Source organism: Molothrus ater, chromosome 6 (genome assembly GCF_012460135.2).
Source record: "Molothrus ater isolate BHLD 08-10-18 breed brown headed cowbird chromosome 6, BPBGC_Mater_1.1, whole genome shotgun sequence".
NCBI classification, from domain to species: domain Eukaryota; kingdom Metazoa; phylum Chordata; class Aves; order Passeriformes; family Icteridae; genus Molothrus; species Molothrus ater.
The window spans coordinates 9,349,319-9,374,045 of NC_050483.2; the positions used below are offsets into that span (position 1 = coordinate 9,349,319).

Genomic DNA, 24,727 nt, shown 5'->3' on the forward strand with positions numbered 1-24,727 from the left:
AGCCCCCTGAGGCATTTTAGCCCCATTTGGTCTCTGCCCATACAGAGAGCCCTGAGTGATTTTTAATTCACTAAATTCAATTTAATTCAATAAAATTGGCATTTTAATCAAGGTGCTGAGATGGAGCAGCCCCAAATTGCTTTCCCAGCCCAGCTCTTTGATGGGGCTCATTTTCCCCCCAACAGGAGAATGTGGGTGTGTGAAGAGAAATGGAATAGAATGAATCCTTGAAACCCCTTGGATAGACACAAGCAGCACCAGGAAACACCTCTGGGAGCTGTAGGAGGGCAAAGGGTGCCTGGCTGGGTTCTGGAGCAGCCTGGGGAGGTGGGATAAGTGGCCTCCCAGGCTGTGATCCTCCAGGGAATCCTTTTAGGGGTGGAGGGAGCCAGGAGGGCACATGGTGCCAGGGCTCAGGGGAAGGACCAGAGGGATGCCCAGCCCTAATTTAAGGGTGATCCCACACCATGCACTCCTTTCCTTAAGCTCCCTGAAATAACCTATCCTGGGAGTGCCACAGGCGGTTGGGAACTCGGCTTTTATTGTCACAGGACACGGCAGCAGACAATGGGGTCGGTCACAACAGAGGGGACAGGGGAGTCACACCACAGGGTCCCAGCACAGCCACCCCAAGCAGCCACACAGCCCCAACACCCAGAGGGAGGGAAGGAACACGAGCCACGAGCCTGGCTCCTTCCCACACCTTTCCTGCCCTATCCCTGTGCAAAACCATTCCTCAGGCCACGGTGGTTTTCCCTCTGGGAACAGGGCAGCTGATGAGCAGACAGAGGGGGACCTGCAAGCAGTTTCTGGAATCAGCTCCATGCTGATGGATGGATGGATCAGCACAGCCTGGATGGGCTGGAAGGGTTGGAGGATCCAGGGGTTTTACTTGCCAGCCATGCTGAGGAAGCAGGCTCCATCCCCAGGGAATGGCTGCTGCCAGCCCGGGAGCCAGCACAGCCCTCGGGGTCACCCAGCATGGTGGGTGCTGGATTTGGGTGGGTGCAGATACACCCAGCCAGCTCAGGGGAGGGGAAAAGCCCCTCCAGACGTGCCTGTGCTGGGTCTGAGCCCCACCAAAACACGGCTGAGCCTCCCTCCAAGGGCTGTCCCAACACCACTGAGTCACCTCAGTTATGCCAGAGGGGGAGGAGGGAACAAAGGGATCAGATGGATGAGGAAAACCTTCCCTGCTGGCACAAAGCCCCCTGTAGGAAGAACCCAGAGGCTTTTGTAGCCCGGTGCCACCCTCTGCACTCCTGCCCTTCCCCTCCAGAGAGCCGGCACAGCCCCAGCAGCCGCCCCCATCCCGGGCGTGAGCCAGGCGCTCACTCGGGAATGTAGTCCCTGAAGGAGTTAAAGCTGAGGCTCCTGCCCGCGGAGTTCAGGCTGGAGCTGGCCTGCATTTTGGGAATCTTCTCCATGAGCTTGGACACTGTCCTCCTCTTGAAGGAGCCCGGGGAGAAGTGGCCCTGCCTGAGCAGCTCCTGGTAGAGGCTGCTGAACACCGCCACCGGCTCCTCGTAGCTGTCCCGCGTGGAGATCTCGTAGAAGGGAATCTTGAGGGCTTTGGAGAGGTTCTCCCCGTCCTCGGTGGACACCATCCTGTCGAACTGCAGGTCCTTCTTGTTGCCCACGATGACCACGGGGGGCTGCTCGGCGCTGCCGCCGCTGCGCTTGGGGCTGGCGTGCAGGTGGTTGATGAGGAAGCAGAGCCGCATCACCTCGTCGAAGCTGCAGCGGTCGGTCACCGAGTAGACCACGGCAAAGCCATCGCCCCACTTGATCTTCTCCTCGATCTGCAGGGAGTCCTCCTCCTGCCGGGGCACACACAGGCTCCCGTCAGCACCGCTGGAATGCCGGCGCTGCTGGATGCAACCCCGGCGAACCTCCCGAGGGCGCCGTCCCCATGGAGGCTGAGAAAGGAGCAGCCCCAAATTGCTTTCCCGGCCCAGATCTTTGATGGGGCTCATTCCCCCTCACCACAGGAGAATGTGGGTGTATGAAGAGAAATGGAATATAATTCCCTCGAAGGGAAACCCCTTGAATAGACAAAAGCAGCACCAGGAAACACCTCTGGAGCTGTAGGAGGGAAAAGGGACAGCAGCACCGGCAGCCCAGGGCAAGGATGGGGTGGCTTAGGCAATGTGGCAGGTGGGGACAGCCATCAGCCCTGTCCTGACATGGATATTGGGAGAATCAGTGCTCCCTTGAGCTGCCAGGATGCTCCACTGGCACAGGAAGCACAGCTATGCCCCACATGGAAATGGGGGAATATTTACCTGAAGTGAATGGGAATGGAGGAATATATTACACTATAACTGAGGTAGACATAAATTCAGCAAAACACCCTTTTCCTGAGGTGACCACCATGATGTTCCTGACATCAGGAATTAGCCCAGTGGAAGAGGAGGGGCTGCCTTCCCTGGCAGGCTGCTCTGCTCCGTGTTGTTTTCCCGGCTGAGCTCACCTGTCCGGCTGTGTCGAGGATCTCGAAGTGCACCATCTCCCCATCGATGACAGCCACGTGCCTGTAGATCATTTCTGGGCAGGACACACAGGGAAGGTGTGTGAGAGAGGCCCCAGGGAGCAGCCACAGGCCAGGTGGCTTCGGTCACCTGGGTGGGTGGCCGAGAGGGCAGCAGTGACCGAAGTGTGGGAGCAACAAGGGAGGGAGAGGGGCTCCACAGGAGAGAGGGAGGAGGGGATATTTCTGGGACATTCCAGCAGAGACATGGCTTCAGTGTTCAAAAAACAACCCAAATGCAAGGAAAAAAAAAATTAAAAAAAAAAAAATCCTAGAATTCAGGAGAGCACAGGCTCCAGGAGCTTAGATGCCTCATGTCCCTTAAAAGCCACCTTCCAGCAGATTGGGAAGGAATTCAAGGAGCTGAGGAGGAACTGCTGGTTTGATGGTTGGAGTCCCAGAGGTCTTTGCCAACCTAAATGATTCTGTGATCCTATGATGCTACATGATTCCACAACCCCATGGCTGAGCCTGCAGCACTTCTCTGTGCAATCCGAAGGCTCGTCCAAATAGATTTTGCCTAAATCAGACCAGAAAGGGGAAAAGGCATGCAGGACCCAGGGAGGTATCAGGATGTCCATGAGCTGCCTGTCTGGTTGAGGAGGAAGAAGAGGGAATATGGTGAATTTGGGGGCAGAGTTGGCTCTGCCATGGTGACAGCCCCAAGGAAAAGGAGTTTTCCTACCTAGGGTTGGGTCATAGTCTCCAATGAATCTCCTGGTGATGAATCGTACGGTCAGCGCTGGAAAAAAACACAACGAACCCTGTTGGAGTTGTCAGTCCTCTGGACTCATCTTTCCTCCTTGCAAGGGCAAAGGAGCAGCAGGAGCAGCCACAGCTCAAGCAATTAAACCCCCTCATCTGATTACACATCTCCCTGCACCAGAGCCCAGCAAGGCAAAGCCCAAATTGCTGGCAAAATCCTCCTTGGTGCCTTTGGCCCTAACATTTTTTCCTTTCCAAGGAAGCTGCTTTGGAAATGCAGTGTTGATGCCTGGGGAGGGAATTTCTGGACAAAGCCATGGTTAGGAGGGTGAAGAAAGTGTAGGATTGGAGAGAGAAGTGGTACTTGAGCCCTTTGAGGTGTTAATGATGATAATGGAGATGGGAAAGGTGGTGGAGAGGCTGAGAGCTGGCTTGGAAAGGCAACAGAAGTGGAAAGTGAAATTAGTGGAACAGGGGAAAAAAACAGGGCGGGGGAAAACCCCGAAAGAGCTAGGCAGGAGCACAGAGCCAGGAGGGAGAGGAGGAAGGGAAAACAGACCAGGACTGTGACAGAAGCATAAACCTCACCAGAACCAGGATGGGGTGAAAACCCCTCCAGAAACAAAAGGGGGAATGAAAAGCCAACACCAAGCTGGAGCAACACTGGAGCAACACTCGGAGCTCCCTTTCCTCTGCAACCCAGGGTCAGTTTGTCCCACCTGCTCACCAGCAGATGTTGCTGGTGTCCTGCCTGCCCTCACAGACCCACACCAAGCCCACCAGGATCTGTGTGTTTATCCCAAGAATGTGGCACCCCACATGGGCCAGACTTAAATAACCACAGAAAGGGAAAGGGATGCAGGAACTTCTGCCTCTCACACCTGCTTGCCTCCTCTTTGGGGACATCACCAACCTCTCACCCCCCCAGTCTGTCTCTGGGTTTGAAACCTGCACAGCAGGGAAGGGATTTGAAGAAAAAAGCGGGCAATTTAGCCAAACTGCTCTGAGGAGATAACCAGGCATCCTGCAGGAGGCACCTACAGGCACCTTCAAAGAGGACACGGAGTTATCGTGGGGAGTGGGACGAGGCAGGCTCGGTCTCTAGAAAGCACCTGATTGTGTGTCATATGTCAGGCAGCCACCCAAAGCTGGAGCACATGGTGTGGGAAGAGGAGCCAATTAGATTGATTAAAAATTGGCTGGAGCGCAGGAACACGAGGGGAGCTGCCAGTGGGGGAAGCGGCCGCAGGCGGAGCAGCCGTGGCCACCCAGCCTTATAAGGAGCTTTTTCTCCCCATCCTGAACATCAGTCACCTCGGGAAGGGCTTTCCTTGGAGCTGAAAGGGTTAATTGTGCTTTAAATGTGGGGTGGGGGCTCAAGGGGTGATTCACCTGCCACGGAGTCAGGCTGGCACCTTGGGATAGCACCAGGCACGTGCCCACGTGCTGCCCTGTTTGTGCCGCTGCGGAACGGCCCCAGCACCGATCCATCTTCACTCCACGTGCTGCAGGCAGAGCTCTGCTCTGGATTATGGCAGAGTTTACGCTGGGCAGCAGCAGCAGAGGAGAGCACAAGCCCCAGCTGGCCTGGATTTCCAGCCCCTGCTGCTGATTCACACAGCCCTGGTCCTTAAACCACACGGCTGCACCCAAAACCACCCCTGCTCGGAGGGTCTGGGACCTCGGCTCACCAGATCCTGAAGGTTTCCAAACTGCTCCAAAAAAACCCAAACTCTTGCTGAGAATCAAGGGTTATCTTTCCCTTTTGCAGCTGCCCACATGGGATTTGCCCTTTGGGTGTTCTCACCCCTCAACTCTCCCAACCTGACTCTGTATCCCATGGTTGTAGCAGCTCATCCTGGGAATGCTCCGGAGTGGGGCTCTGCCAGGATGGGAGCTTGGCAGCTTGGGGATGAAATCGACCTTCAGCCTCCCCTGCTTCACACCCTGGCCAGGAGAGATGTCACCAGCACCTTGGGGACACAGCTGCCTCCCCTGTCCTCCCCACAGGAACTGAAGCAATGATGCTGCTGCTCTTGGCTCCTTCCTCACCTCTCCCACACTCGATCCATCACCTCGGATGTCACCTGCCAGCTGGGCAGGGACAGCAGGACAGGTGTCGTCCCTAGCACAGGGGCTGGCAGGCAGCAGGACCCAGCAGCTGGGCCACAGCCCCCGGGGAAGATGACATGGTGTCCCCTGGCAGGGGAGGACATGTGGAACAGCACCCAGGAGACACAGATGGGTAGGGACACACTCAGGGGGTTGCGTGCCTGCTGTTCCCGGGGGCGGCTCCCTGTTCCTGGCACGCTCCAGCTCTCCTCTGCACGAGCCACGGATGGATTACCCCCCTGTGGCCTGACTGCATGGCCTGTGTCACTGTCCCACTGTCACAGACCCCGCTGCTGCAAGGCACATGCGCTGACAGCCAAACCTAACTGGAGGAACTTTTAAAGACCCTCAGCATGATCCCACCCTAAGCAGGAGGCACAAAACCCCCACACCTGCCCACAGGAGGGGCCCAAAGCTGCCAGGAAGCTGCTGTGTGCCGGGTGGGATGGCCAGCAGCGGGGAGACACACGTGTTTGGGGTGGGGGTGAGCCAAGGGCTTTGTACACCCCATAAAACCACCTGCTCCATTGGGGCCAAACACCTCCAGGGACTCCCCCAGAGCTCTGGGTACCCAGGAGCTGAGCCCCATCCCGTGCTCCAGCCTTGCTCAGGGAGAGCTGGGAGCTGCTGCCTTCAGTTTAATCAGGGAATGAGGATTTTTCGTTAATGCCGGTTGCTGTCCATGGAAACACAATTCCTGCAGCTCCAACAGCCCAGCACAGGTGCCACAGCTGCGGTGCCTTCCCTTTTCCAGAGGAGCAGGACATTCCCTGTCCCCAAGGGCACGGCAGCATAGCTGTGTCCTACCAGGCTTTGCATGGATCATGGATCACTGCAATGTAGATCACTGCAATCACTGCAATCCACATCTTTCCCTGCCTCTGATCCCAGTCCTGGCACTCCAAGTGCTGCCGGGGACACCTTTGCTCCCTTTGAGTGCTCACAGCTCGGGATGGAGGAGTGGGAAGCAGGGAAGGATGGTCCCCAGGAAGGAAGGGGGTGAAGAAGGGAGCTCCCAGTACAATATCCCAAAGCCCCACCTCAGCAGGCACAGACGGAGGGCGCTGAACGAGGCACAGGGAAAGGGAGTTTTCCCGAGGGAAAACAGCCCGGTGCTGCGGAGGAGGCTCCGCACAGCTGCTGTGGGCGCTGGGAACGAGCAGCAAGCTCCTCACACCCGGGAAAACCCAATCCCGGCTTTTAGGAAAGTTCTCCCGGTCAGTGATGTCCACCCCGGGTCCCCACGCAGACCGGGGACCCCTCGGGCAAGGGAAACGAGTCCCGGTGCAAAGTGTCCATGTGGGAAACTCGAGGGGAAGGAAACTCAGTGCCCTTAAACCCCACGGGCTGGGGGGGGCACCGGGAGAATGCCCCTCGTCCCGGCTTCCAAAGGGACATGGGAAGGTTGGTCCCTCTGGCCGGGAGGGACAATACCGGGGGGATGCCAGAGGGGTGCCAGGGCATAGCAGAGGGATGCAGGACGATGCCACAGAGGTGCTGGGGGATGCCAGGGGGATGCGGAGGACACCGAGGGACACCGGGGGGATTCCGGGGAGCCCCGTCCTACCTGTCTTGCCCACGGCGCTCTGTCCCAGCACGACGAGGCGCAGGGTGCGGGCCGGGCTGAGGCTCACGGAGCGGCGCAGGGGCCGCGGGAAGCTCATCCCGGAGCCGGGCCGGGGCTGCCCCGGGATCCGCCGCTCCCCGCTCCGCCGGGCGCTGCTCCGGCAGCTCCGCCCCGGGGGCCGGGCTGGGCTCAGCCCCGGGCGGGCCCGGCTGATGCCCTCCTCCTCCTCCTCCTCCTCCTCCTCCCTGGCCGGCAGAGGCGGTCGTCATCCCGTCCCGGAGGCGGTTTCGGGAGTTGTGCCTCAGTTTCCCCGCAGGCAGCAGCGCTGGACAGCGCTTCCCGGAGAGGGAAAGGTGCTCCCCCCCAAGGGGCAAAGGCACGGTTGGACGGGGCTCGGAGCCACCTGCGCTGTGGAAGGTGTCCCTGTGCTTGGCAGGGGGTGGCACTGGATGGGCTGTGAGGTCCCTTCCATCCCAAACCTTCCTGGCTTTCCCTGGGTCTGTAAGAGGGAAGGGGTGCAACACCTCCCCAGCCAGAGTGCTGCCTGCCCCAAACCACTGCCTGAAATCATAATTGTCCCCATGTTTGTGCACCAGACAAGCTAGTAAAGACAAGAGGAGCTGACCTAGCCCCGGCCTTCCCCCCTGTCCCACAAGCAGGGTGAGGAGTGAATCCTGGCTCAGCACAAACCAGCCACTAAATCCCCATGGATATCCAAGAGCAAGGACTCCACACCAGGCCTGGAACCAAACTTTGTGTGTTCAGGGCAGCAGCACCACCAGGCTGTTAAGCAGCAGCGTGAGGGGGTACCCAGGTGTGCAGGGAACGTGTAACAGCTCAGAGCAGTACCTGGAGCTGGCATGGACGTGCCTTGGGCATTCTGGGAAGAAGGAACAAGCTTGGCAACACCTTGAGCAGCATCTTGACTCTTTCCATCAGACCCCAGAACGCTTCTGACCCGTGGGATGCAGATCCCAGGTGACACCAGTGCTGCAAAAAAAGAAGCTGGGAGAAGGGACCTGGCCAAGGGTGTGGAGGCTTCAAGCACCCACATCAGGGACTCAGCCCCTTCTCCAAAGGCTGCAGCCATTTCTCTGGCACAGGGATGTCTCAGCCTGACCATCTGGGGTGACTTGGCACAGCCCACTCGGTGCTTGAGGGAACATGAACCCACCTGGTATTTATAGCCCCTATCAGGTGTCCAAAGGGAACGTCCTGGTGCCTACAGGGACATCAGCACTCAAACAGCCACAGGGTTATCGGGATCACAGCTGCTGCCAGCGGGATCAGGGCTGGAGGGAGGCCCCTGGATAGCACAGAGACTGTCATGGAGAGCCCAGAGAGCCAGCAGACCTCTCCCAGAAAGCCATCTTGCCATCATGTGTGTCTTCCTTGCGCATCAGCCCCTGGAAACAGCCCTGCTCCGGCTTCTCCAAAGGCAAAAATCAGGCTCATGGCTACATCTGGGGCCCAGAAAAAAACAGCGAGGCAATAAACAGATTTTGGGACAAAAGCTGATTCCCAGCTGGGGAATGGGCGGGGGGGGGGGGGGGCATCAAGAAAAAGAAATCTCCTTTACATTCCTTCCCTATTTTTAGCCCCATTTCCTACGGAAATGAGATGTCTGCAATCAAGTCCTCTTCTTGCCTGATCCTCTCTAAGACCAGTTTTAATGCATTGCCTGATTCCAGGCAAACGGGGGAGAAGTCAGAGAGAAAACCCCTTTTCCTGTGAGTCGTGTGACAACAAATGGGCAAATTTCATGGAAAATCGACCCTTGCACTTTGGAAGGCAGGAGCTGGCCGGGAGAATGCAGAGTAACAATTCCTGCTGCTCCAGGTTGCTGGCGTGCTCGCCTCAGGTGCAGCACCTTGGCAGCACAGGCCTGGCAGCTGGGCAGTCACACTTACCTTCATTCCAAGGGTGTTAACAGCACATGGACTCCCGGGGATGAGGGAACAAAGGGTGGAGTTAAAATGGGAGCACAGCTGCACTCATGCCACAGACTTCCAATGTCACCTTGGGAAAATCAGCTCCCTTCCCAACCACCTCCATGACCACTATGACCTTCCCATCCAAGACCAGCTAATCCAGAAAAATCTATCCCTGGATTCTTTAGGAAAAGGGTCAGTGAGAGTGCCAGGGCTGGGGAATTTGTGTCCCTGACAGCACAGCTGGGAGAAACTTCTGCTCCTCAGGCACAGCGTGGTGGAAACCACATGCGTGTTCCCACAGGAGCACTCAGCACCACGTCCCACGTTTGCCAGGGAATATTTGGCAGTGGGAACAGGATTTTATCACCGGTGATCGCTGCGTGATCCACCTCCAGCACTCCGCAGCTCAGCTGGGTGGAAGAGGTGCAGGAGATATTAAGTCCTGGTGAAATATTTGTGGTCAGGCTCCTCCATTACTTGCCGGTCCTTCAAGACACAAGGAGTCTGCTCTGGGAACCAAGCCAGAGGCTCCCATGAATCACAGCCCTGCAAACAGAAAATCAGCTGAAGTGAAAAGCTGGCCTAGAGCAAAGAGCCAAATCCCCTCAGGCCGTAGTGTCGGGCTGGGGGGATCCTGCTCCATGGTCCAAACCACTTCCCTACTGGATCATCAGCTGTTTTGAGAGCTGCCCAGAAACTGGGCTTTGAGGCTTTTGAAACTGGGCAATGGTGTCTTCTTACTTAGGAAAGGAAGATAAAGTAACACCAGTCCCTTTTCTCTCCATGAGATGATCCAAAGGCATGGAATGCCAACAGATCCATGCAGGAGCCAACTCCAGTTCAAAAATGACTGAGGTATTGCAAACTTTGGTTCCCCAAGGCTTAGCTCCTCTCCCAAGCCTCCATTTGAAGGGCTCAAACCCTTTTCTAGCTCACCCACCACATTGACACTTGTTAATTACTGCACAGAAATTCCCGTGTGTAGCTCCATCAGGGAATGCCCTCCAAGGATGTAACCAAAATCACACTGCCCTGCCCATAAACACATTTTGGGTTGCTGCAGCAAACCCAGCACACCCAAGAGTCCTCCCAGCCTTCAGCCCCTCACCTTCCTTGATTCACTCTGTTCCTTCTGACCCCAATCCTGCTGTGAAACCTGTGCATTCACATCCAAGGCACAAGGACACAGATCCCAGCTGCTTCTCCATTTGCTATAAATAGGGAGAGGGAAAACAGATGGAAGGCCCCATGTCCAGGCATGCCGGCCACTGCTCGACTCCTCCGTGTGGGATTTGCATCAACACGGACCCACTGGGAACACATTCCCTTTCTTTTTTTAACAAAAGGCTGGGTTTTAGGTCACAGGAGATAATAAAACCTCCAGTGCAAGAGAAATCCAACCAAGAGAGTGTCCTGATGTCCCGTTCCTGTCTGCCGCTGGAGCGGATTCCGACACGCGGCTGGATCACGCTGAGAAAACAAATCTGGCTCCACGTCAGAGCTCAAGGACTCCTTCCCAAAGCTGTGAGGGATAAAAAACTCAGGGAAGGGGCAAATTAACAGCACTTCCCTCCTGCCCCAGGGCCTGAACAACATGTCCCCAGAGCTTTGCCACTGGATAAACACCGGCAGCCCGTGGCTGGCAGAGCGTGCGATCCAAATGTCCTGACGGAGCTGCTAAATCCCTGTGCTGCCCCGTGGCTTCCAAAGAGAGTGTCCTGCACTTTGTTTTCCCGCAGGAGCCGGCTGTTGGGAAGGAGGACACAGCCACAGACCCCGTCTGTCAGGCTCCATCACACTCCACAAACAGCTCCCCACGGCGGGAAGCTTCCCTCTGCGGGAATGGCTTTGCTGGGGAAGCTGATTTTAGAACACAGCACACTGTGCTGAGGGAAGGAAGACAAATCCCATCGTGGAAGTAACTTAAACCTCCAGAAACGCTGCAAAAAGTGATCCTGTGGGATGGCCAGGATGGGGCTGTCTTACCTTCAACCACAAGAAGGATTTTATGTGAAGCACAAGTCCGAGCCCCTCGAAGCTGCAACATCCAGAGCACTGGAGGGGTTTGAAACAGCACCAGCCTTTGAAAAGATGGGAACCTCGCTCCAAAGAGCTCCTAAAAGCAGCTGGAGCTAAAGGGCAGGGAAAAACCTGGAGCCACAAAGGAATTCCGGTGCCACAGGCAACTCTTGAAAGGGCAGAGGAGGAGGGCTGGGCTCAGTGCATGGCACACAGAAATCAGGGATTCAGCCTCTCCAGGGGAGGGGAGGGCAAGGAGGGGTCTCAGGGGACTCACACCTGGGATCCAGGGAGGAGCAGGGCCAGGGATGCACTTGGCATTCCTCCCCCAAACAAGGGACGCCGTGGGGAGCAGCAAGAGCACCTCCCGACTCCTTCCCGCCAGCGATTCCCGAGCAAACCTCGCAGCTGGCGAGAAAACAAGGCTTCCTTATGATGGGAAATGTCAGGGCTGCGGAGCCGGCTGTCCTGCTGCCGCCGAGCCCTGCCGGCATTCTTGGAAAGCACAGCGGGAGCAGCACAGGCAGCGGCTTTGTGGCCAGCGGGCAGGGATCAGCGCTGGAATTCACTCCCAGTTCCCAGCACATGCCCTCTGCTCGGCTCTCCAGCCTCCCTCCCTGCCTGCCGGGGGGGGACAGACGCCACAGGGGTGGCCGGAGCCCGGGCCTGCTTCTTGTCTGACCCACGTGGATCTTCAGCTCTGGGCAAAGCATCTCAAATTCCACCCGGATCTGTTTGGTCCTGGCAGAGAAATTTCCACCGTGAATCAGTGCTTAAGGAAAAAATTAAAAAATCCTTGAGTTTTCTCAACTTATTTTGTTGAGAAGTTCCTGCTTTTAAACTATTTCAGTGCTATTTAGCACCAGGAAGGGTGACAAGGATCATCCCCCCTGACACATGAAGCCCCTGTGACTTCATCCCTGAGAGCTGGGCATTCCTGCTTCCACTTGGAATGACAAAAAGCTTTTGATTGAAATTCTCCTGAAGAATGCATTAAAATAATCCCTTTTTACCTCAGTCTGAATAAATAATTCCGACAAAACCTGCCTACTTTGCATTATAAACTTTTTTTAAACCAAAAACTTCCTGATACTGGTTGGATTTTCCCTTCCTGATTTTTTGTCCCCTCAAAATGCTGTGAAACCACCCTAATTTTGTGTAGTATCTCACTTGGATCAGAACTACATTCCCAAGGGCTCTTTGGGGGATCAGACTCGCAGAACTTAAGCCCTTTGCTTTTCCTTTGACTCCACAGCAGCCTCTGCCCTCCGTATTGTTGAGCCCAGAATCCCGTGTTATTTCCAAGTGTTTCTTCCTATTTGGGAAGGACAGAACATTCCTGCTACATCCCCTGAAAGCCAAGACATGCTGTTTCTTAGCCCCAGCACTCAAACACAGAGGGACTGAGGGTTTCCAGTCCAATTCCTTGGGCTGGCAACGCCGCTTCTGCTGTGGACTGGGAACAGCCTGCATCCGGAGGCTGCGGTCCCTGTGCCAGCCCACGGCACACTCTGCCTGCTGCTGGGATCTGCTGGTCCCAGCATGGAACTGCAATCACCTGTGGGAGAAGGGGAACAGGTTGGAGATGGTTTTTGGAGGGGCCTCCCCACCCTTTCAGTTTGGAAAAGTTGGGGAATGAGGATGCGACGATCCAGGCTGTTTCTGCCTCCACGTCCCATCAGCTGCTAAAAACTGTGTGTGTTTAACCTGAGCAGCAGGGAAAGAGCAGCATTCCCAAGGGCTATTTGTGCCAGAGGATCTGGAATGGGGAGGCCTGAGGCCACCCCTGCAGATCCAGCTGTCTCCAGTGGCTGAAGAACCAGCTCAGCCCTCGCACACCTGGATCCTTTTCCAGCAGCCACCACAGCCTGAAGTGATCTCCCAAAGGAATTGTGAGACTGGACAGCCAGACCAGCACCAGATGGAACAAAACTCCCATTTCCCTCAGCACAGGGCTCTGGCAACGTTTGGAGCCATGGTGGGAGTGCAAAGGACACCCAAATGTGGTTTTATTCCCCATGTGAAGCAAGGTACTCCCTAGGGAAGTGACAGGGTGAGCAGGACCCATTGTCCCTTCCCATGGCGGCTATTAGGAACCCCATAGTCCAAGAAACTCCAGGAAACTTCAGGAAACTCTCCTCTTGGTGGATATCCAGCCCAGAAACACCAGCAGACCTCAACTGGATCCACCTGGCCTTGTATGTGCTGCTCAGGAAAGGACAGTGCTCAATGTGCAGCCACAGAAGAGGGAAAAGACCAGGATCTAGACATGGAATACACTCAACAGGTCAAAACTCAACAGGTCAAAACTCAGCTCTGAAACAGGCACAAAATCCCTCCTGAGCCACCAGTGTCTCATTTTGATGGTGTTACACACACACACACACACACACACACACAATTTATTGTTGCTCACCTTCAAGAGGGGAATTTTTCAGCTCCACTTCCAGTGCTAATGGTTAAGAAGGATTTGCACCCCTTGGCACGATCTGGGAGTAGATTTGAGACCCTGCAGTCACCTGGTTTCACTGCCCTCTTCAGTCCCATGGGCTGTGCCCCAGGATATTCCCTGGAGCCACACAATGCCAGCAATTACATGACCAGAATTCCTAAAATTCAGGAGGTGTGGAGGCAAAAAAATCCATTAGGCATGAAAAGGCTGGACAGCCAGCAGTGGATCCTGGGTAGTTTAAAACTCCTGGCAAATAAACACCAGCAAGGCTGAAGCAACAGTTTAAAAAATATTTCATTATTTTAAAAAGAAAGCACATAGAGATTTCCATTTCCCACCACACAGAGATTTCCATTTCCCACCACAACAAGAAGTCCAGAACTTCCCAGTGCTGAGGCAGTTTTATTTCCACAATTGCCTGGAGCAGCAGTGATTCCCAGAACACCTCCCCAGTCAGGACAAGCAGGGGTAGATCTCAATGGTGTTGATCCTGAGGACAGTCTGGGGGTTTGAAATGACTGAAAAAGAAGGAAAAGGGGGGAAAAAAGGATCAGGTAACAGCATAAACCTGGTGCCTACCTCGTGCCAGGGCTCCTGCTGGCAGACAGCAGCATTCCATGGGGATGCCAAGGACAGCAGGTCCCAGAGGGCAGCCTGGCCAGGGCTTTACCATCCATCCCATATAAAAATAGCCATAATTCCTCCCTCTCTCAGAGAAGGAAGAGACATTTGGTGACCAAAACCTGGGCAGGACCCTGTTTGGGCTTGCTGGGAGCTGTGATGACACATACACTGTCCAAGGCTTTGGGGAGAGACTGGGATTGCTCTCCTGCCCAGGAAGTTCAGGGAACACTGCAGGAATATTAAATCCTCTGTGGGTGCACCTGGGAGAGGGGCTGGCCCCGAGGGGCTCTGGGGACACAGAGAACGAGCCCCTTCCTCAGGTCCTGGTGCTGGGATTCCTCCCCTCCCACATCCAGCAGGGAAGGAGAGGTGTCCTTTCCCCCTTACTTTTCTTCCTCTGGAAGTTGTGTCTCCTCCAGAAGCGCATGTTGACCTTGGGCCACGACTCCGTCTTCTCAATCACCGTGGCCTCCACACGGACCAGGTCCTTCCTTAAAAAGGAGTGGTAGAAGCACCAGGTTTTAGTTATTTACATCCTATCATTGCCACTGCTAGAAAGGAAGGGACTCTTTTCAGGCTAGCACTGATTTATTGCTCAGATCAAGGCCAATCTCAGAGGCTGTGACATTTTGGAGATATATTCAGCCACAGCTCAAGAGCAGTCACAAATTTCATTGCTACAAGGTAATATATTAACTTCCTAACTCAACAGACAGTTGCCACAGGGTTTATTTTACTTTTCTAACTTATCACCTTTATTTACTTCTGCTGCACTGCAGATACTTTTATCCGATGGGTTTCTAACTCACAGGCACACATGGGTTTTTTTGTTAGGGGAAAACCACAAGTTTTTATTTTAACTTTTTACAACTACACCCTTATTTTACAAACTCTTCACTATCTTATCAGTGCAGTTTCTCACTTAAGGTGAGAAACCTCACCTACAACTATAGAAATACAAGTTTATGATTTTTTAGTTTAATATCTGTGTACTGTATTTTCACATCAATCTAAGATTCCTTTAAGGCTGTAGATCAAATTTTTTAGTGTCTGTGGAAGTTTCTGTTTTTCTGATTCTCACAACGTCCTACTCTTGGGCAGCAGGTTTCTGGGAGAAGAGACAAAGGGATAACAATCCTGGGAATTCCAGATCCTCCCTGGGAGGAGGGCCACCTGCCCAGGCACCGCCAAAAGCCTCCAGGTGCTGTACCTGGCCCAGGTGTGACAGGTCACAACTTTCCTGTCATGTGAGGGATGAGATCTTCCATCAGAGCAGGCAGCAGACACAGGGACCTGCAGGAACTTGTAAGATTGAGGCAAGATAAATTCCCCTGGCACCTCCAGGTGATCTCATGTGCCCTGCTTTGGTTTCGGCACAGGATGAGCCCATCCCTGCTCCTGGTCAACAAGAAATCCTTCCTCCCCCTCTAAAAGCATCACAGACAGCTGGAAGAAAATCTCACCTTGTTGGAAATGCTATAACTTTCCCAGTAATTTTTAAATTAATTGTTTTAATGAACCATAAGCAATTTTCCACTGTAGCCAGCGTTTAGCAAGGCTTGACATAAAGCTGCTGCTGCAACACAGTTTTGGGGAAAATTACATTAAATTACTAAAGTTTTGCTAAAACAACTGTAATCAACCTTGATATGCTTCAAGGGTCTCAGAAGGTGAGAACCCCCAGGCAGGATCCAGACAGGAGCTTTGCAAAGGGGGTTTTTAGTCAGCAGCCACAGGGAAGGAGGAGGAGCTGCTCTTCCATGCACAGCACTCCAGAATTCCATTAAAAGCTCGTTAAGTTTGCCACAGGAAGACATTTAAAGACCATTTTGCTGACAAACGGCTCTGTCTGCACTTGAGGGGGGCAGAGGGGGAAGCCCATCCAGCTGAAATTGTTCCAGCAAGGTCACTGGGAGGCCAAAGGCTTCAGACAGCCACCATCTCTTAAAATTCACCCTGGGGGTGTGATTAAATCAGAGATTGGATCCCGGAGGAAACTGATTTATCTGCAGTTAGTGACCAGCCCAGGAGAAAAGAGATATAAAATGATACAGATTTTAAGAAACCACTGTGTGACCCCAACATCCCAGCTCCAGGATAGGCTCCAGATCCAGCACCACTGAATCACACACAAATCCTGCAACCCTGAGGGAGGAGAAACCAGAAAGTAAACTGCACTCCAGCCCTGGTTTACCACTAATCTGGGACTAAACTTCCTGGATTCAAAGCCCTGAAGGGCTCTCTGTGGGACTCAGCTCTAGGAACTGCTGGCAGGAGGCTGAAGCACAACAGAAACCAACTTTGCTGGAGAAGAGCTCGTGGGCAGGACAAGTTCTCAGCAAAACAGAGCCCAAGGAAAAAAAAAATAAAAATCTCTATCAAACGTTTTAGGTATGACTGGAATGTCCATAAAAATAAGAAGGGGGTCACACATTTCCCAGAGCCTGACACAGCTGGGCCTGCTGCCTTCAGCAGCAAAATGTTCCATGGACTGGATTTTTGCAGGAGGTGAGAAAAACTCAGGCTGGAACCTCATCAGCTGGGCTGAAGGGTGCTGTCAAGAGGCAGAAAAAAAAAGGATCCAGGCAAGCTCCAAGCCCAGAGGATGCTAACTCTTGGGTCACAGCTGCAGCTGCCAGGCTCGCTCCCTGCAGGGCTGAATCCCAGCCCAGCTGGCTGGGACAAACACAGCTCCAAAGCCTTTGGCACTTCCACTGCACAAAGGGGCAGGTAGCAGGAGAAAGAGCGAGCTTTCCTAGAGGGAAAGTTCTCATCAGCTCTGTTTTGTCTAGAAATAAGCCAAACTTTCCCTGCACTCGTGCCTAGCACAGGCTCCAGCCCTTGTGCCAGCTGGGGCTGGCAGCGACTTGGACAAACACGGAGCCCAAGAGATTCCAGAGCAGGAGCCAGCCAGAAGCTCCCAGAATAGCCTCCAGCATGCAGATGGGGTGTGCTAGGATTTAAAGAAGTGTCATCCTGTGGGGTATCAGAGGAACAAAGCCTGTGCAGCTGTCCCAGACAGGACACTTTGGGAGCCCACATGAAGCGGCTCCGGTGAAGTCTCAGGCTGTGAGCGCTCACTGGGTGTTTATTTATACAACAACAGAACACAGAACTGCCTCTCTTCTCATCCAGCCTCTCCTCTCCTCCCCAGAATGTCTGTGGGCTAGGGGATTGTATGGGAGAACTGCAGTGTACACTGCTGGTGACACCCTTTTCCCTTCCCCCTTCTCCTCTTCCTCATCCCTATGGGAGAGCTGGGATTTGGGTGGTTCCCTCAACTCAGAGGGTGATGGCATCTCCCCCTCAGCCTTCACTCTTCCTGGCCAGCCTCCTCCTCCTCCCACTGACTCCCTTCAGCCACAGACCCTGGAGGCCAGGCCAGATGTGCCAGGCCAGATGTGCAGCCTGGTCTGCCTCAAGCAGCTGCCAACACTTCCCACACCCTCACAGCACCTGCAGGAGCCAACAGCTGGTTTTCTTCCTGTCCTGGACCTCCTGGCTATGCCCTGACAAATGCAGCACAAAGAGCTGCCAACAACCAGCCCAGGGCCCCTGGATCAGCTGGGGAAGGAAGCTGCTCCTCATCCGCCTGACAGGGCACATCCCAAAACTAAAAGCCCCTTTCTAATCCTAAAAATGAGATTCTCCTTCCTAAAGCCTTCCCCACAGACAGTATCTGGCAGTAACTCAGAGAATCCTGATGATCTGCTATTCCAGATCCACTTCCAGTGCTGCTACAAGGACTGGCAGCTCCCAAAATCCTGTCCAACACAGGGGCCTGAGGCAGGTGCCACCAGTGCCACTTGAGCCATGTTATCACTGCACAAATAACTCCTAAATACCACCAGCAGTAACACCTGGCCCACAGCCCCCTTTCTTTTGGAAGGAAAAGTCCTGTACAGCAAGTCCTACAGCAGTGGGATGGAGGCAGTGCCAAGGGATCGACTTCTCCAAGTTCTGTGACTGCTGGATTATGTGATTAATAGGAAGGGAAAAATTAGGAACACTGAAATTAGGGTAAGGCTTGCTGGAGTAAGTCAGTGCCAAAGGGAAAAGGGTTAAAAACCCAACTCAAGGGATTAAGGAAAAGGATTTCTGGCTTATTTCAAGATGACCACCACCAAAATCAGGGTAGAGATGCTGAAGAGCAACATGTCCTGCTAGTTTGTGCAAGGAGGAAAAGATCCCACTGAGGTGAATACCCAGGAGCTACCTCAGAACTGAGACCTGCTGCCCTCCTAGCACTGGGGTGGGGGACACTCACCAGAGGCTGATGAGCTGTTTTACTGGTGATCCTTTCAAAAGCCACGAGGCTGGGATCAAAGTTAGTGCTGATAAATCCCAGTTTCAGGGACTGCAGAGCCTTGAAGGCACAATTAAGTACAAAAATGTCATATAATTCCTTTATGAAGCATCTTACCCCAGCAGCGGCCTTCCAATGAGCGTGAAGTCATCAGCACCAACCAGCAAAACCTGGGGGAAATAAATCAGGCACAAATCACTGCTCATTGTCCTGGCAGAAATGCAAACAAGACCTTTCAAATTCTACAGCCATAAAGGAGTCAAAGTGCTTCAAACCAGGCCTTCCCACATTTCAAACCTGACACTAACTGGAGGGGTAGTGAGGAAAGCTGCTAACAGGCTGCAGACAGAGCCATTACTCTTCCAGAGAGCTCATCCCACTCAAACAGGCTGCACAAGTATCTTTCTCCATGATCAGAACACACTGAACCTCTCTGTCCTGGCTTACCATCAGCCATAAAAAATTATGAAAAGCAATCAGGGAAGAAGAATAACCTGCCTCGTGTGGGATCTGGACAAATGGCAGCTCCCAAACCGTTGCATTTTTACAGCACTTGCTACAAATCCCAGTGGAGAAACAATTCCCTCATTCACCTCTGTAAGGCCTGCAGATGGGGAATAAAGAAATGAACATCTGGGGGTTCATTTCAGCCACATCTGAAGGAACAAGGCAGGATAAGAGAGGATGCAGTAGGAAGAGGCTGCATTTCACTGAAATCATCGAGTTTGGAAGGAACCTTCAAGGTCATGGAGTCCAACCATCAAACCCAGCACTACCCCAATCTTCCCTAAGCCATGTCCCCCAAGTGCCACATCCAGAGCCACTTCTCCCAGGGCTGCCTCACAAATTCTCTGTCAGCACTTAAAAACCACACAGGAATGGTCATGAGAAGTCCTGGCTTTTGTTTTAGACAGAAAAAAAAAGACCCAACAAATTAAAGGGCTCTGGTGTTCAGGCAAATTTTCTCCTTCACTCCCATCTAGATCTTTGCATTCTGAGCTGGCTACAGCACAGAAATCCCTCCTCTCTGCTGCACGCAGGGATGTGGGACACAGCTCAGGACATCCCTAAAAAGCTGCTTCAAAACTGGGCTTCAAAGCAATGGACAAGCACAAAAACTCCACAGCTCTCCTTAATTACTTGCTTAGCTCTAACAAACAACAGGAAGGTGAAGCCAACAGAATCCATAATATTTCCCTTCAGCCTGGATTAATGAGCCTCTGCAAGTCCCTGCTGGCTGTCCAAGGCTGAGGATAAAGATATTAATTGGATCTTGGCAATTCTCCCCTCTGTGCCCCATCCCTCTGCCTCCACTCGGCCCAGCACGATAAGGATCTTGCAGAGCCCTGAGGAGTTTACAATCCCTCTGGGAGACCTGCAAGGATTTAAGAGGTTGGACTCGATGATCTTAGAGGTCTTTTCCAGCCTAAATGACTCTGTGATCCAGGGTGCTGGACTCTCAAGGCAAACACTGGCTTTTGCTGCCGGCTCTGGAAACAACAACTGTCATTTTCTTTTTTTGGAAGGAGTTAGGACAACAAAAATCTGTCTCCCCACAGAGTCTGGCAAGACTCACTCCAGCCCTGTTGAACAGAAATCACAATAATATCTGAAACTGGAACGAAACCAAGGGAATTGGAACAAAACAAAGGGCTGGAACGAAGGTGGGAGACCCCCAGGAGCACTGTGGGACGTGGCGTTAAAACCAGCAATGGGTTTTGCCTCCAGGAACGTTTGCAGGGAACCTGCTCTGGGTTTTCTTCACCTTTTCCATGCGGATCCGGTCTCCACACTCGGCCTCCAGGACGTTGTCCATCATGATGAGGTCCTCACTGGTGATTTTCCACTGCTTGCTGGCAAAGTGCACGACGGCGAAGAGGCGCCCGTAGTGCCCCGCCGCGATCAGCCCGTTCACCTTCTGCACCACCTCTGCTGGCAAACAGGGCCAGGATCAGGGCAGCACACCCAGGGAGCTGGGAAGGGCTGGGAAAACTCACCCAGCCACCCTGCTCTCCCCCCCAGCACTCTTATCTTCTGGGAATCTTTAGGCAAGGATCAACAGCAGCGCTGCTTCCCAGATGTGTGAGCCTCCCTTTCTTAAAATTAATGATTTATTTGTATTTTAGGTGCTGGCAAAGCCACACATAAGTAAACATCTTGTATACACTGTGCAGCTTCTCTACACTGCTGACTCTCAGCCCATTCCTGAGGCATCCCAAAATACACTGTAGTTGGATATAAAGCATTCCAGAAAAGAGCTCTTGTCCATGCACCCTGTGTTTGGAGGAAATTCCCTCCATTTCCAAGTCATATGCAGACGGCCCAGGGCTTTGAGCAGTGCCTAAGGCACAGAGGAACATTGGGAAGAGCTTGGCAGAGTACCAGGGAAAGCCTGGCCCCAAAAGTTGTACCTGCAGCAAGGACAAGAGACCGGTCCCTTGCTCTTTCCCAGAAAAACCTCTTCCCACGTGTGTGCAGAGTGGTGCCAGGAGCAGGACAGAGCCCAGAGACCAGCTCCTGCACGTGGACAAACTCCATTCCCTGTGATCAGCTTCCTCGGCAGTGAATCCAACCCCAGTTTTTATGGGAACACCAAAAGGTGTTGCCACCTGACACCATCCCACTGCCAAACAGCAGCTTCCCACCCTCCTGAGCTGCTCAGAGAAAAACACATTAAAAAGTGGCTGAATCATTTTTGGGTTTTTTTTTTCTTGGAATGCAAACAGAACATCCCTTTGGGACAGACAGGAATCCAGCAGCCAGGCAAACCCAACCCAATCCTTACAGGAATGCTCAGAAAAGGTCCAAGCTTCAAGCCCTAGGATTCAAACTTAAAGGTACAGGCAGGAACACAAATTATTTGCAGGGCAGGAGCTGCTGCAATTCCCACCAGGATAAAGAGTTGTTGATAACTCTCCCACACCTCCAGTGCCAGGAAACATCAAGTGATTGCTGGCTTGGATCTCAGCACCATGTGGAGAGACCCATCCTAAAATATCCTGGGCTGTTTCCATGGGCAGCAGGAGGCAGAACTGGAAAGCTCCTGCTGCTGTTCCCTTTGGATGAGCACAGCCAGGAGATAAGGATGCAATGCTCAGCAGCAGCAGGAGGCAATGGCACGGGAGCAGGATGGCAGCAATCCCTGAGGATGGGACCCTGCTCCCCACAGGGCTGGCAGGGAGCAGTTTGTGGTTCACTGCTGGGTTATTTCTCACACAGGGACAGGCACCCATCTGTCACCTGAGTGATTACTGATACTTGAGTTCTCGTCACAGGGCAGAGAAAAAGCAGGATCAGAACAGGCCAGCAGGAGATGTGGAGCAGGAGGCTCTCTCCAAAGCACACCCCTCAGTCAGGGACACACTCCAGCCAGTGATGGGGGACATCTGCAGGAAGGTGGGCTCAGCTCTTGTCAACCTTGTCACCCAGCTCAGAGCCTGAGTGCCACATCCAGTCATTCCCTGGACACCCTCAGGGGTGGGGAATCCAAACCTCCCTGGGCAGCCCCTCCCAGTGCCTGACACCCCTTTCCAGGAAGAAATTCCTCCTGATGTCCAACTTGCCTCTTCCCTGGCACAGCTTGAGGCTGTTTCCTCTCACCCAGCAATCCTGACAAGCTGAGGGGACAGGGACACGACCCCAGTGTTCTGTCACGCTGTGTCCCACCTCTGCAGGTCTGTCCCTGTGCCCACCATCCAACTGCTCCTGCTGGCTGGATGTTCTGTTTCATGCACCAAAACACACCAGCTCTCTGTGTGCCCACCATCCAACTGCTCCTGCTGGCTTTGATTTAGCCAGTGAATGGAAAACAACTCGTTTCTCCTGCCCAAAATGCTTCTCTCATCCTTTAATTTTTTTTAATATAGTGTTCCATGCCACACATCACATCAGGTAAGGTTCCTCTGGGAAAAGCTGCCCTAAACTAAGGAGAAATCACATTGTACCCAAATCTCCCAAACCTGGAGAGCAGCTGGAGCACAATTCCAGTGACACTAAAACACATGAGAAATGAAATTAAAAAAAAAAAAAAAAGAAGTGCAGGACTCAAACTCCAAATGAAAACATTTATGCTCAATCAGGCCTCGAGGCAGTGCTGGAAGACCAGATTTGAGACTTTTACCTGCATGATACTTGGCTTCTTCCACTGGATCTGGAAGTTTCACTTCAGGCCATGGGGGTGAAGTCAGGGAAGTTTTGGCAACGAGTCTGTGAAGGACAAGGCAAAATTCACTGCAGCAAGCAGAAACTGCCAAGAGATGGAAAACAGGGAGAGGAAAGAAGGAAAAAGGAGATGGAGTAGAACTGGGTATTACTCACAAACACCACAACTCACAAGGCATCAGATTACAGATTACAGTTAACAATTAGGCAAGAATCTACAATAGCACAAAAGCAATCTTGGATATAAAGAGGAGGGAGCTTTGCCTCAGAAAACTCCATGAGATGAACATGAATGGTCGTGGTTTCTGAAATCTGGAAATTTAGCAGATTTTGTATACACCATCCCAAAACAAAAAGCAAATACCATCCCCCTCAGCAGTGGGCAGTTCAGGTTTTCCTGCATGCAGAAATCCACACTTGGCCTAAGCAACACAGGATGCACCAAATGCATAAAATATTCAGGAGTAAACATGAGACGTAGTGAACAAAAAGCAAAATGGACTCAAAATCCTTTGCAGTGATTGATTTACTCTGTAACCCCGAGCCAAACATCCCAAAGGGCTTTAATTCAACAGGAACTGAAAGCACCTGTGAGTACACAACCACAGGCACCGAGGCCTCACAGGGTTTAATGAGAGTTTGGGTGCTGCATCACCCAGGCAGGGATCCAAGATCTCTGATCCTAGAGGATGAGCAAGAAGAGGGAACAGTACATCCTGCCATCCTCCCTGGCAGGAACTCTCTGCTCCTGCAGTGTCCCCTCCTGGTCACAGCCAGCAGCAGCTCCTCAGTCCTGCAGGAGATCCCAGCACAGGGAACGGAATAAAGGCACAACAAAAGGTCCCAAAGGGCTGGAAAAAGCAAAGCCGGAAGGTGTCATTGGAAGAGGTGTCACAGGATTCCTGAATGGTTTGCCTTGGAAGGGATGTTAAAGCTCATCCAGTCACAACCCAAGGCAGGGACAATTTCCACCAGACCAGGTTTCTCCAAGCCCTGTTCAACCAGGCCCTTGAATATTTCCAGGGATGGAACAAAAACAAACAAACAAACAAACAAACAAAAAAAAAAAAAAAACAAACCCAAAAAATGAAAGGAAGCATCCTTCTGGGAAAGGTGACTGAAGGTAGGCAGAGCCCAAAACACTGGGGAGTGACCAAGGGGCAGCCAAGTCTCCTTCCCAGAGGAAAGCCAGCTGCCCTCCCAGGCTGGAAGCAGGGCAGCATTCCAGGAGGAAGAGGCAGAGTGATAGATGTGTGACATTACCCTGCCTGTGGGGATGAGCTCTGGGAACTCCGGTGCCGGACCGCAGCCGAAAGCAGCGAGGCTGAAAGGGAGAAAAAGAAAATTAAACACAGGCAGCAGCTGCTGGGCTTTTGCAAAATTCCAGAATCATTCAGGCTGGAAAAGTCCTCCCAGACCACTGAGTCCAACCTGTGACTGGCCAACCACATTGTCACCCAGCCCAGAGCATGGAGTGCCACGTCCAGGCATTCCTGGACACCTCCAGGGATGGGAACTCCAGTACCTCCCCAGCCTGGGAAGGAGATTGATAAAGTCCTTACTCCCTCACATCCATTGGATTCTGCTGAAGGGTTTATGCCAAGGTGCAAAGAACTGTGTAAAGCTGATTCTCCTTTTTGTTAACACTCCCTGACTTTTGGACTCCGAGGCTGATGCTGGGAAAGACCCGGATCCCTTCCACCTCTGGGAAGAGCTCCAGGGCTCATCCTGCAGGTGCAGGGCAGGGACAGAGAGGGGCCAGGAGGCAGCAGTGGGGACCCTGACGACTGCCAGCCTCCTTCCATCCCAGCAGCAGGCAGAGCACACCCTCCCATCCTTCCTTTCCTCCCACCGCCTGGCAGAGCATCTTCCTCCATTCCTTCTTCCCTTCCTTCCTTCCTTCCTTTCCAGCAGCAGCAGGCAGAGCTCCTTCCTCTCCTTCCTTGCCTCCATCCCAGCAGCAGAAAGAGCATTTTCCTTTCCTTCCTTCCTCCCTTCCTTTCCCCCCAGCCGCAGCAATAGCCCAGTCCGTCCGTCCATCCATTCCTCCTTTCCAGCAGCAATCAGAGCACCTTCCTTTTCCTTCTTCCCCCCTTCCCAGCAGCAGGCAGGCAGGCAGAACTCCTTCCTTCCTCCTTGCCTTCCCTCCCAGCGGCAGGGGCAGAGATTGTCCGTCCCTGTCCCCCGTTCCCGCTCCCCGCTCACCTCCCGCCCGCCGCGCTCGCGCCGCCGCCATCGCGGTGACCTCGCGCCGGACGCGGAACCGCAGGGGCGGGGCCTGGCGCGCGCAGGGGGCGGGGCCCGGCCGGCCGAGGGG

At 53.3% G+C, this 24,727-nt stretch overlaps 2 protein-coding genes across 3 annotated transcripts; both read right to left on the bottom strand.

The window, feature by feature from the left end:
* Nucleotides 1-69: 69 nt before the first annotated feature.
* Nucleotides 70-7,967, bottom strand: LOC118687958 (ras-related and estrogen-regulated growth inhibitor-like). 2 transcript variants are annotated; one of them, XM_036385188.1, is made up of 4 exons: nt 7,764-7,967; nt 3,216-3,272; nt 2,474-2,547; nt 70-1,820 (listed from the first exon to the last, which is right to left on the bottom strand). In XM_036385188.1, the coding sequence occupies exons 1-4, from the start codon at nt 7,774-7,776 to the stop codon at nt 1,332-1,334; spliced, it is 633 nt and encodes a 210-aa protein (XP_036241081.1). In that variant the 5' UTR covers nt 7,777-7,967; the 3' UTR covers nt 70-1,331. The 2 variants fall into 2 exon arrangements, with proteins under 2 accessions (XP_036241081.1, XP_036241080.1); XM_036385187.1 differs by lacking the exon at nt 7,764-7,967 and adding an exon at nt 6,915-7,048.
* A 5,628-nt stretch (nt 7,968-13,595) lies between these two features.
* On the bottom strand, nt 13,596-24,668 carry MRPL21 (mitochondrial ribosomal protein L21). Its single transcript, XM_036384893.2, has 7 exons — nt 24,616-24,668; nt 23,674-23,734; nt 22,370-22,455; nt 20,015-20,178; nt 18,367-18,419; nt 14,331-14,434; nt 13,596-13,837 (listed from the first exon to the last, which is right to left on the bottom strand). The coding sequence occupies exons 1-7, from the start codon at nt 24,644-24,646 to the stop codon at nt 13,773-13,775; spliced, it is 564 nt and encodes a 187-aa protein (XP_036240786.1). The 5' UTR covers nt 24,647-24,668; the 3' UTR covers nt 13,596-13,772.
* Between the last annotated feature and the right edge of the window lie 59 nt (nt 24,669-24,727).